The sequence below is a fragment of the Mus pahari genome, chromosome 15 (genome assembly GCF_900095145.1).
Source record: "Mus pahari chromosome 15, PAHARI_EIJ_v1.1, whole genome shotgun sequence".
Classification (NCBI taxonomy): domain Eukaryota; kingdom Metazoa; phylum Chordata; class Mammalia; order Rodentia; family Muridae; genus Mus; species Mus pahari.
Genome location: NC_034604.1, coordinates 51,201,223 through 51,214,792, shown reverse-complemented (window position 1 = coordinate 51,214,792; position 13,570 = coordinate 51,201,223). Strand labels below are relative to the sequence as shown.

General features: G+C 43.6%; 1 protein-coding gene across 1 annotated transcript in view; it reads right to left on the bottom strand.

Annotated features, from left to right (window-relative positions):
* Megf10 (multiple EGF like domains 10) overlaps positions 1–13,570 on the bottom strand; it is a 161,250-nt gene that overhangs the window by 53,915 nt on the left and 93,765 nt on the right. Inside the window, exons 7-9 of the mRNA XM_021214325.2 lie at positions 7,080–7,326; positions 5,083–5,203; positions 1,277–1,413 (exon numbers count right to left, since the gene is read on the bottom strand). Coding sequence (XP_021069984.1) covers positions 1,277–1,413; positions 5,083–5,203; positions 7,080–7,326 — 505 coding nt within the window. The remainder of the gene's footprint in view (positions 1–1,276; positions 1,414–5,082; positions 5,204–7,079; positions 7,327–13,570) is intronic.

Here is a 13,570-nt window from a genome sequence, read left to right as displayed (position 1 = left end):
GCTTTTTTTAGTTTACATATATCATTAAAATACAGAGGTGTATAATTATACAATGTTCCTAGATATTAGCCAAATGCACAATTGCTAGTGTTTGCACGGTTCCTGCACACCACCCAGTCACAAAAGCTTTGTGGATAAGCTTCAGGACTGCTCCATGACCTTCAGTTTACTAAATCGTATCACACGCTGGAGAAAAAAGTGCCATGCCTAAGCATTGCAAGGACATGGGCTCCTCGTTCTTAGGCAGTCTGCCTGTCTGCCTCCCAGGTCACTGTACTGTGACTCCACGCCATAGGCAATGAACTTGGCTGTCCAGTCTCTGAGCACCTAGAGCAAAGTTGAAGAGGCAGGGCAAGAAGAGCCACTGAGGTAACGGCTTGCCCTTTAATACAGGAAGTGGCCAACCATGCATGGAAGAGCTTCAGGAGCTCAGACAGAGCAAAATCACCTGCTCTGTTTCACATGGCTCACAGACTTCTAAGTTCTCCCACAGAACTGATGCTGTCACCTCCATACAATATAATCAACACAATGACTATTCTTTTATTCAGATGATGATGTTGATGTTGATGATGATGATGATGATGATGATGATGATGATGATGATGAGTAGTAGTAGTAGTGTGTTCACATGTGCCTGTGTGTGGTATATAGTCTTGAGTGTAAGTTCCTGCAGAGGTCAGAGGTACAAGGGTTACTGGTATTTGTGAACCATCTGACATTGATGCTAGGAACTGAAAGGCAGTATGCAGTTAATCATGGAGCCATCTCTCTGCCACCAGTGACTAACATTCTTAAGGATATTCTGGGCAATGAAAAGGAATCTATACTTCATATAAGACCATAAGTATGTGTTCCATTTGAAAATCAACCTGTCAATCACTGCATCCCTTTCCTCACATGCCATTTCCTCATATCTTAAATCTACCTAAAAAATATTGAAAATGTCAAGCGTCTGTCCTAAATACTCAACATTTCAAATGACGCCTTTGTCGTGGGTTCTGACCACCTGATGTTTTATTGTCTTTTTTCCTAATGTCTTTCTGATTTCTTCCAATTCACTATTATTGTTCTGTGACTCAGTTTCTATATACTCCATGAGGATAGAGGTTTTTGAACACTTTTAGACTTCATGGATGCTTCTGAAGTATTAGATAGTAGTTATAGACACACGATGCTGAGCACGCTCCCTCGACTCTCCAAACTTTCCTTCTAATTAGGATAATTAGAATTATATTCATTATGAGTAGTCAGAGAAACACAAGTGTGTCCTTACCGTTCCCCTGTGTATCCTGGGCTGCAATGACACTGGCCTGTGGCAGCATCACACGTTCCTCCATTGTGACACTGGCATTCTTGGGAACAGTTCTTTCCAAAGCGACCCTCAGGGCAGGGCTGACCACACACTGTGCCCTGAATTCAAAGAGACTCAGAAAATTAGATGGGCCACCAGCCAGCACCAGGGAAGGCAGAGGAAGAAAACAGGGACAGCAGAGGGTGGGGGGAGAGATTTGGGGACAAGGCTGTGAGAAAATTAGATGAAGGGCATTTCAGAACACAAAAAAAATGTTCACCATCTTTAGAATGTGAGAAATCTCAAAGTGACCTATTGACTCTAAGAGACTGTATCTCAAGTTACATTCTAAGACACCAGAAGAGTGGTCCTAAGAAAATTTCCTATTAAAAACGGAATCTTGCATTAAAGTTACATAAAATTATTACTGCAACCTAAGGGATCTATAAACCCTCCCAAGTATTGTTCTGAGCCTTACGTGCACTTAAGTCAGCAATGCTCACTGAGCGCCCCTACATAAGCAGCAACATCTGGCGCACACAGAGCATCTGCATGCTTCCCTAGACGCTAAACGCTATCATTAGGTTCTTTTCTTAACACGACATAATATTATAATTATGATATGATATTAACATGGCATAAGATTAAAACTTTGTGTATTTGAATTAACAATAACATCACCTAAGGAAAACATCTGCAGGGTTAACTTCTATTTCAGAAGAAAAGACATATTTCCAAGCAGGTCCAACAAGCATTTCTGAGGTAAACTTATTTCCTGAGGAGAAAACCCAAACAAGCCACTAGGACATTTCTCCTTACCCTAGGAGCTCTCCTTAGCAAGCACAGCCATGTGTATTCCAATTCTGTGTCTATGAAAGGAAGACATGACCCCCAGATCTCAGTCTATCAATGAAATACCCCACTTTCTTTCTACTTTGCTATGTAACTTGGGCTTATGGACTCTGATTTACTGGAGTTATAATCAATAGAATATTTATTGGAGTCATAATTAGTGCAAACAACATAGCATAGTGGGATTTCCCTAATGTTATTTCATTATCCTCTCTCTTTCAAAGGGGACAGACTGTGTGTACTCTGAAACTGGAGCCGAGCTGGAACACCAGATGGTTTACTAAATGTTTATTCTGGATAGCGTAAGGAGTACATTTTTTTTTTTTAAACTACTGGCTACCCACAAAGGCAGTTGGTGAGCTAATTAAGTTCTCCCTGGTGGTTTCTAGCTATCCACAAGCAGGAAAGATCCTTCCACAGGCTCTTGGAACCATAAAAGCTTTTGAGAGATGGTTCAGGTTAGTGTTGAACTGAAAATCATCTGCATGCCAGGCGCTGTGCTGAGCACTGAGAGTCAAAGATAAGTTACCTTTGCCGGGTTTGTTCATGGGTGATGAGGAGAGTAGATCTAAAAATAGCTCTAATCACTCTGCACTAGTGCATGCCACTGCACTTGATGGAATATAATAACATTTGCTGAAGGAATGATGGACCAAGGACCAGTGAACAGCTGACCAAGGTTGGATATGTGGTGGGGTCTGATGCAAATGCTCACTTTCTCAGGGTCTGACTCTAACGACCCATAACGGTCCCTCGTAATGTCCAGAGATGCTATTGAAATGCTGGGTTTGAATTAAGCCTACTGTGAGCAAGCAGAATTATGATGATGGTGCTATTGGCTGATATGCATGTTGCATGTGCCTGTGTGTGTATGTGTGTGTGTGTGTGTGTGTGTGTGTGTGTGTGTATGTATATGTGTGTGTGATAGGAAGGCCAGTTTACCTTTAGAAACATCTAACACAACAATACAACATGTTGAAAAGGAGAAATTTAAGCTGGGAGTTCAGTTATCCACAGAGGAATTCATGACTGGAAGCTTCTATTAGGAAACATCTGTTGCGGCCTAGAGGAAGTAGTTGAGGGCAGATTCTGGGGCCCACTGAGTGGACTCATCTTTCTGCCTTTGAACTCATAGTTCCAGGCTGCGGCTATGACTTTCCCACATCATAACTTCCAGGTATCAAGGAAACACTGCCACCTCAAGATGAGGCAGCTCAAAGGCACTAGCAGTGAAATGCCTGTAGCTCCTCCCCCAGAGATCTTGGAGCTCCCTGGACACTGACATGCTAGCAAGAGTGTTCCCTTGCCAAGAAGCCAGCAAGGGCTAGTTAGTATTAGCGGTAGGCTGAATACAGGAGCTGAGAGAAGGATTCAAAGATAATCTGACACTTCTACTCGGGTTTCTAAGAAATGTGGACTTGCACTCAGATCCAAAGGGCTGATATATATATATATATATATATATATATATATATATATATATATATATATATATATATATATATATATATATAAGAAACTAAACCTATATATATAGTAGGTTTAGTTTCTTAACATTTGCTCTGCTGCGCCTGCTAAAAGTACCCCAGTGATCCTTCCATAGCTTCCTACAACCCACTGGCCCTCAACAAAAGACTGCACCCTCTAACTCCATTCTTACCTAGCTCCTACACTTTGCTTTAAAAATCAGATTTCGGCCAATTTATAATCTTCGTCATGAGTCTGATCCACTCATTGTATGTATGCCCCAATGGTCTTGATAAAACTCTCCCTTATATCTTAAGGGTCTATATTCTTTGTTTACAATAAAGAATAATTTCAGATAACCCCTGCATTTGTCTGTATAAAGTATGGCTGAAAGGAAGTCCGGACATTTGGTGACATTGTAACTACAGTCTACCAAGGTTGGAGCAACTAACAGGGTAGTTACAAATCCCTGGGTTCAGGGAAGGTAAGATAAAGGTCCCAGGAGAGCAGTATTTGACTGCTAAAGCCATGGGCCTGAGAGAAGTTTCCGCAGAAGAAACAGTTTAGGAAGAGCTCTTCAGAAGCGGGAGAGTCAGCCGCTGAAGAAGCAGAGGACAACAGAAGGCTAAGACAGAGAGGCGGGCAATCACGTGAGTCAAAGCTCTGGAGAAACAGGGCAGAGAAACAACAGAAGAGTGAGTCCTGGTAATCCTGATGTCAAGAAGTCACCAGAAGCTATGCAAGAAGAGTCCCTGGACAGACATGGTAATGACCGTGTAAGCTGCTCTTGTAAGACACTGCTTTCTTCAAGCAGACATGCATAAACCCACTCAGAAGGATGAGAACGAATTCTGTTTCCTGGTTTCACGTGTGCAATCAGTAATGCTTTCACACGGTGTATCCCACACTGCAGTAGGCCTATAGAACCTCTACATGGAGAGAAAGCATTATGCTCAAAGTCTGGGAAGCTTTGTTGAGGGTGGCTTAGTCTTACACTCTCTGGAAAGTTCTCCAGTTTGTGATCTGCATGATTTACTTAGGTGTTTCTTCAGATTTATATGACAGCCTAATATGTTCATGCGACACTTATCCTGGTAAGAGGGACATTATCATAGACAGTGGTAATCTAACGGATACGATTGTCAAGGCAGTTATTAAATGATTTCAGTGTTTGTCGGCTGCTGTCATTTGTGAGATCAGATAAGAGCTTCTTTCCTCCTTTGGGGGAAATGCACAGAACATGGTCATTATTGCTTCCATGAGGGCTCTTAACGCAATCTACGGACGAGTGAGGGATGAAGCTACCCCCTGGCTTCTCTGGACTGGGAGATTTGTTCTCAAATGGCTGTGTATTCCCAGCGTGGGAGTCACAGCCTCCGGTGCTACTTGCCTTTGTGCTAATGTCTCCACATGATATTCTCTTTTGTGTCCTGGAATGTGTGACCATTGGGGGTGGAAGGGACACTTACCATCCAGCCAGAAGGGCAAGAGCACTCTCCAGTGACATGGTGGCACACGCCTCCATTTTGGCAGGGACATCTCTGCTCACACTGTGGGCCATGTTTGCCAGGAGGACAAAGATCCTCGCAGCTGAGGGATTTAAGTGAAACGAAAGACACTGTTATCTATCCAGGTACAGGATCCTCAGAGTCACAGACATGATCTCATCCAGAACCCTGAAATATACAACCTTGCCTCATTCAGTAATTACTAATTTAATCAGAACACTAATCAGAGTGGATGGAAATGTCCTGATGGACCATTGGGTCCTTGTTTTGGTTTGGGCTCTCTCACTGCACCTCTCTCTCTCTCTCTCTCTCTCTCTCTCTCTCTCTCTCTCTCTCTCTCTCTNTCTCTCTGTGTGTGTGTGTGTGTGTGTAGTGCCCAAATGTATGTATGTGGAGGCCAGTGAAGGATGTAGGGAGCCCTTTACCAGTTTCCAACCTATTCCCTTGGGGTCTCTCACTGAACTTGGAGCTTACTCACTATAGCTTAGATGGTTTTCGGCAAGCCCCAGGGATCCTCTCTCTGTCTCTTCCCTCCCTTGGTTCCCAGCACCAGGGTTAAAGGTGCCAAAGACCATGCCTGGCTTTTTATGTGGGTGCTAGAGATCCCAATGCAGACCCTTAGGCTTGCGCTGCATGAACTCCCACCATCCATCCAGGGGAACCTCCAAGTGGAGGGAAAGCTCCCCTGTTCTAGAACTCCAGGAAGAAGAGGATCCTTTCCCTGGATGGCTTACAAAGCTCTTGAGCTGGAGTGCAAGCTGCTTTCCTTGGAAAGTTTGTTCTAGCTTGAAAGACAGCCTTGGTCTAAACGGTCACATGCTCCCGTTGTGTGCTTGGTCACAATCGGTTTTCAGCACCCTCTTCTTTTGAATGAAAAGCCCCCACTCCTTTAGCCCCACTGCCCTTCTAAATTCCCCACTAAACCACCTGGGTTTTGCTCGGATCAAATGCTTCCCAGCTTCCTACAGTCCTGTGTAACATTGACCTTGATGAAAACCCACAATAGTGATATTAACAATTAAGCAGTTGGAGACACTAATTTATTCTTCTGAAACCTGGAGTGTTCTAGGCTAGTTCGGTTTTTTGTTTTGTTTTGTTTTGTTTTTTTCCTTTAGCTCTACTTTACAGACATTAGCACTGTCAGCAGGACATATTTACCTAATCAGCTACATTTCCACAACTATTAGTTCTGTGATTTACGAGAATAATTTTCTCAGTAAGGGAAGAAGGTTTTTCTCTCTCCTTTTTTTTTTTCCTTGCCAAATTTTGCATTTTAAAAACTCTGTTAAGAGGAGCAAGCCAAAGAATGCACTTCCCAAAATAAAGTCATGGAGATTAAGGAGTTGCTTCAATGTTCTCCAATAATAATAATAATAATAATAATAATAATAATAATGAAGAAGTTACTACTAATTATTATTTTATTATATACTAATATTATTATTATAAACTTGTGCAATGCATCCTAGTAGATGCGATATATGCACTTTTCTGTGCATAATGACATATGTGTGTCCACGAGCACCAATGACTCCAATGACCTTTCACATTCTTGACTTTCATTCCATGCAAACATTTCAGTCTTCTTTCTTGGGCTCTGGATCCACCCGAATATATCCAGTTTATTACTACAGAGGCAGTGCCACCTGGAACACTATTAACTATTCCTAGACAGTGATGGAATTGTGGGAGATTTTCAGTAGAAAACCATGCCTGCAACGATAACCCCCAAATACCCTCATTCACACACCATATGATGAGCATTGAGGCTGGTCCTTACATCTTGGCTGAGCTCTAAAATTCAAAAGTCAAGCAGCAGGGCACCCTAGTGGCCATCACAGCTGGTCCCTCCATCTGTGAGGTGCCTGGACCCTGAACCCAGCAGTAGCAATTGAGGCAGCAACACAAGTCAAGGCACCGCAGTATTTGCAGTGCGACTCCACGGCGCACCAACTTACAAGGCTCCAGTGTACCCAGGTGAGCAACGGCATTCCCCAGTGATGTGGTCACAGGTCGCTCCATTCTGACACTGGCATCTTTGGTGACAGTCGTTACCATACGTGCCCTGTTCACAACGGTCCTCGCAGCGCCATCCCCGGTAGCCCGCAGCACAATGGCAAGCCCCGGTGATGGGGTTACACAAAGCTCTGTTTTTGCACTGACAACGGCTGCTGCAGTGAGGCCCCCAGTGATCACCGTCACAAGCTAGGAAGAAAACAAAAAAGAGGAGGGTGTCAAGAGTGCGAGGCCGGGTCTAGGTCGTTCTTCACTCTCTTCCCCTTGGTGATGAGCAGTAAGCCTTCTTCATGACATCACCACTGTTATTTATGTTTTTTCTTTAAGATAAAGTTTCTCGTCTCCCAGGGTGGTCTCAAGCTATGTAGCAGAGGATGTCCTTGAACTTCTGATCCTCCTGCCTCCCCCTCAGGAGCGCTGAGATTTCAGGTGGGAGCTATAATACCAGATTGAACTCACCTTCCCAAAAGCTAGGCAAGCACTCTGCTACATCCTAAGGTTAGCATCCAGGCTCCAGCATCAACAGCTGCACTGCACAAGCTGGTGCTCAGGGCACCTGGCACTACTGATGGCTCCACTCCACTGCTTACACATTACCATATTCTTTTCCATCTCCAAGGCTTCCCTCTTCCTGTTCCCTAAGCCCAGAGTATGGTGTTTAATGTGGCCATGGTAATGAATGGGTCAGTGAGAGACAGAAAGGGAGTGGCAGGAAAAAGAGGCTGGGGTGTGTGTGTGTGAGGATGAGCAGTTTGTACAGATGGACTGAATCTTTTGTGCAAGAGGCTGCAGTTGAAAAATTTTAAGCAAGGAAAGATGGAGCCATCTTTGGTGTGAGAAAAAGGCAGCAAGAAACTGAGAAGGAGAAGCAAAGAGACAGAACAGGAAGAACAACTGCTCAGATTGGAAAGGGCTGCCTGCACCCACCATGTGACAGGGTAAGGAAGCCGGGGCCAGAAGCCAGGATGTTAAAGATCTGCCTGGCTGTTCTGCAGTCAGGTTCGCAAAGATACAAACCGTCAAACATTTTGTCACTCGGTAAGCCCAGGGACACCAAAGAGAAAGGTGGAATAAAAGGTGTGGCCTATTTCAAAAGTACATCCAACCTAGAACTGAAAGCAAGACAATACACCAAAAGATAACAGGCACCGGCAACCCTGCAAAGCAAAAGGGAGATGCAGGAATGGAAGGATGTGTTATATGTGCAGGTTTGAATAATGAGGGTTGCTGTTCAGTAGACATCAGTGAGCATGCCTGCAACTCAGTGAAGAGACACAGCCCCAACCCAACCACCCTGAAACCCAAGAGGGACACAAACACACCTGGTTTGGCACATGTCCCCCAACTGTTTTCATTTATTATTAGATACCATGACTGTCACCGGGGAGTGTGCACACCAGCAAGGACTCTTAGGGGAAAATCGCCTTTCTGAAGATAACTCTTAAGTGCAACGGGCCTAGAATAATATTTTTGAAACCAACAGTTCCGAGCCTGTCACCGACAACCCAACCAGACGCATAGGCTCCATCTTCCAACAGTATAATCTACCCTGGATTTCATAACAGCAAAAGGTTTAAATGAATAATTCCATTTTTAATCAGCATGGCTTTGGTCTCATTAGTATTTTAATAAACACACTTTAACAGAATTAAAAACAATGAGCGAGAATTATTGAACTTCAGGCAGATGAGGGAAGCAATTACCTACCAGTGCACAATCTTCTTTCGCAAAATAAGATTAGGTGCTAACTCTGAAATGAGATCCAAACCCAGTTATTATTCATATCTGTTCTCTCTTTTGTCGCTCATAGACACTGAAAATTTAAAACTGTTAAATTTTAGTCTTTAGAGAAAGCCGCACTATTTTAAAACTGTACATACACGGTGCCTTATCTTAGGTGGAAACGAGCATCCTGAAAGTCTTATGAAGAAAGGCATATGGTCTTGTGTTACGTGTTCCCTGCTTCATAATCAGTAGAAGTGAGGGGAAATCTTAATTCTACCCAAGAAAAATCCGCTATGCCTTTCAAAAATCCGTTTCTTCAGCTTTAATTCCAAAACAGCCTAGTTGGTTCCTATCCTGTTACAAATGGTCTTATTTCTGGCACATGAAGGTAACATTAAACCTGCTCTGTGTTGTGTGGGGTGTGGCACACATATCTCTGTGTGGGGGTCAGAGGCTGATGTGGGTATCTTTCTCGTTGCGATGCCTTTGTTTTTGTTTTGTGTTTTGTTTTGTTCAGAGAGGGTCTCTCACTGAACCTGAAGCTCAGTGATTGATTAGACTGACTGGCCAGTGAGCCCTCAGATCCTCTCTGTGATCGTAGCCTTAGACATTCACTGCCACATCTGTCTTCTCGCATGGGACTGGGGATTTGAACTCAGGCCCTCATGCTTGCACGGCAAGCCCTTTTCTCACTGAACCATCTTGCCACCTTTTGACCTCATTCTTTAGTGAACTACACATGGCAGCTCAAATACTCATATCAGATACTCAATTTCTCCAGGACTTGGTATTTTCTCCTTTGCTAGACTTTATCCAGAGTTTTCATAGCTTCAAGTTGTGGGAGTCTCAGATTAAATACCTGTGTCCTCTCATGCTCAAATGAAAGTGAGCTGACAGGCATTTTTATCATAAGATAAAATTGCCTTTAAAAAGACAATTTTATCTTATGAAATTACCTAGATAAGAAACCAAGGTTGTGTTTTAAAATGTTTTTAAAAACTATGATGAATTATTGTAGGGCCTATTTTCCACTGTGATACTGTAATAAGAGTTGGGCTAAACACACACATGTCACAGAATGTGGTTTATAAAGCTACAAGAGTAGCAATATGAAGAAGAAGTAGGTACTGAGGAAACAGGACCCATCTCCATGGGCCTTTCCACATCCCACTCAACATTTTCTCAGAAAAGCAGGCAGGCAGGCACTAGCTCTGATTTCCTGGAATTTAACCAAAAGTGGGGGAAGGGAACCTTAACACATGCCCTTATAGAAATGAGTTTATAATAGAAATTGCTAATGTCACCATAAAAAAAAAAAAAACAAGAGATGCAGGCTTTCAAAGAAATATCATATGCCGACATGGTTAATTTCCTGGCTGTGTCTAAGCACTATGGCATGCTTTGAAGTGACAACCTCACGCCTTGGGCTGTATTTTCCTACAAAGCCACTGATACACAGACCCCACAGAGTGAGCCCTGTGTCAACAGGAGCTGAGGATGAGGGCAGAACCTGCAGACACAGAAGTTTGCGGAGGGATGACCACGGAAGAATGACCAGAGTCCAGGAGCCTAGATGGCATTCAAGAACAATTTCCTTTCTAAGTGGTCTTTACCATCTTAGTGTGTCAGCTCTTAAATGCTTTCCAGTGAGTTGTGCAGACTACGATACAAAAGCCAACCTTCTCCTCGGATCCCTGCTACTTCCAGGGTGAGTTGACATTATGGAGACCAGAAGCAGAGATGACCCATATGTTGATGCAGAATTTGACCAGCTATCTTCAGTTCAAGCACTGTGTTTAATCACACAGTTTGGGGGAGGTCTAAACAGAAATACACTTGAGTGTGTCCACAGTCTCTGTAGACTTGAGATGGAGTAACCCAGAGATTGTGAGGAATAAGTGCTCTCTTATCCCTGTTTCATAGACAGCTACGGACTGGGTAGCTTGTTCAGGGTTACAGATCATGGGGCATGGAGCTTGGATCACTCATCTCCAGAACCTGTGCCATTTTACTCTTCCCAAATTATAATGATATTTATTGCAGCACTCTCTATAATAAAAAAATAGAAATAATCTAATTTCCCAGTAACAGGAGACTGTTAAAAAAAAAACGGGAATAATTATACTTCAGACTACTGTGCACAATTAAAAATGATATAGAGAATAGTTAATGAACTAGAATCTTGGCAATATCATAATTATAAAAAGTAGATTAAAAACAGTATAAATCATGTGATCCAATTTTAGCAATGAACTAGATGGAACTGCCATTAATTTAAGTTTAGAATGCAAAATATCAGTGGAAGCATTTGGCTGGGTTTAATATGGGGGAGATGGAGGGCGGGAGAGGCAGAGGGCACACTGGACTCCACAGTAACATGTCAGCAGTGGGCACTCCTACGCCCTGAGATTATGCACGTTTTTTTCCTGTATTCTTTTGGTTTAGCAAGGTTGCCTCCATTTCCCAATACATACCTTCTTGGCAGTAGGAGAAAAGCAGGCAACAATACACCGTGTTCTAAGATACACTTGGTTTGTTTTACACTTCACACTACAGCAAGCTTGGTATCCTTACAGCGTTCAGCACATCAAGGATTAAGGCACTCAAGTAAAATGTCTAAAAATACCCAAATGGTAACGTCGGTTTTCAAACCCTAGCTGGAGTTTCTGCATGCAAGCTACAAGCACCTTTCATGAGGTCATTTTGCCTGTGAAGTTAAAATGGTGTTTTTAGTTTTTAGGAGCATAGACTACCCCACAGTTAACGTTTTACTTAACATAACCCACTATGGTATGACACAGCACTGATAGCCACTATTTAAGAAATTATTTTGGGAAACTAATAAGGAAGACCATGGGAGGATGCATGGATCTCACTCAGAAGAGGAAATAAAACAGTCATCAGAGGTAGAAGGAGGGAGGAAACTGTGTAAGAGAGGGGGTGAAGAGGGGAATGGGGATCAGGTGTGGGGAGAGGGAGTGTGGGAAAGGGAACAGCAATTGATGGGGGCATCTCTGGAATTAACTGGAGACCTGGGATGGGGAGGTTCTGAAGAGTCTATGGGGGTGACCCTAGCAGAGACTCCTACCAGCTTGGGAGATGGTGACTGAAGTGGCCACCTCCTGTAGCTAAGTAGGACTTCCAGTGGGGGGTAGGGGATATTAACCCACCCACAAAACCTTCAACCCAAAATGTGTCCTACTTATGAGATACACAGGGATGAAGATGGAGAAGGAACTGAGGGAATGACCAGCCACTGACTGACCCAAACAAATCTCACGTAAGATAAGCAATCCCTGATATTGCTAATGATACTGTGCTGTGCCGGCAGTCAGGAGCCTAGCGTAACGGTATCCAGAGAGGCTTCATCCAGCAGTATATGGAGACAGAGGCATAGACCCACAGCCTAACATCAGGTGGCTGTCAGGGAGTCTTCTGGAAGAGTGGGGAATAGAACTGAATTAGCTCTGGTTGTCAAGAAGACCTACAGAGTCAACTAACCTGCGTCATGGGGGCTCACAGAAACTGAACCACCAACCAAAGAGCATGCAGAGACTGAACCTAGGCCCCCTATACATGTGTAAGAGATATGTGGCTTGGTCTTCATGTGGGTCCCCTAACAATTGGAGTGGAGGCTGTCTCTGACTCAGTTACCTGCCCTTGCATCTTCCTCTAACTGACTGGGCCTCAGTTGGACAAGATGCACTTAGGCCTATGGAGACTTGATTTCCCAGGGTGGAGTGGTACCCAAGTGGGGGCTTCTTCTCTGAAGAGAGGGGCAGGGAGAGAGATTTGTAAAGATGGAACTGGGAGGAGAGGAAAGATGGGGGTGGGTGATCGAGATGTAATGTGAAGAAAGAAAAGATAAATACTTTTGCATTGAAGGTTTATTTATTTTTATTTTATGTCTGTAACTGCCTGCTTGTATGTATGTGCACTGCATACGTACAAGGCCCCAGGCAGCCAGAAGATAGTGTCTTCACATCACAGCTCACTGTGAGAGAGTGACTAACATATGTGCTGTGGAAATACAAGAGGCTGCTGTTTGGGGGAGGAAAGAAATCAACCATTGAAGAAAAGATATGGAAGAAGTTTTAACAGGTGTTAGAGGGACTTTACGGAGGCATTTTATTAAAACCTTGTGATAACTCAAGTAGACAGCTAGAATTACTGAAGTGGTTTGCTGTGTAACAGGGACTCGAACTGAAATCCGCCCCAAATCATTCAGCACTGACCTGCAAGCAAGGGTTCAAGATGCCAAGCCAATGCTTCTAACCTGCAGCCCTCCCTCACGCCACACAAGCAGAGGGCACCTTTCGTGAAACCGGCCCCGGGGCAGAGTCAAAGCTTCTGTAAGTATTCACAATAAGGTCTCAAAACACAGACCTCACAGCTGTTTACTTGAGACATAATACTTGGCTTTGCCTAGAGTAACAGATCTCGGGATTTAGAGCAGCCGCTTCATCAGATTGGTTTTTATAAGAACTAGCCCACCATGGGCAGAATCTCTCATGTATTAAAGGGGGGGGGAGGCATTAGTTGTCTTTGAACAGATAGAGATGCTAAGAGATGCTATGCTGAATCTCTTGTCTCCATGTTGCTAGAAGACAAAGAAAGAAGACAATTAGGAGCAAATGGAAATGCCAAATTGAGAGTCTCTCTCTCTCTCTCTCTCTCTCTCTCTCTCTCTCTCTCTCTCTCTCTCTCT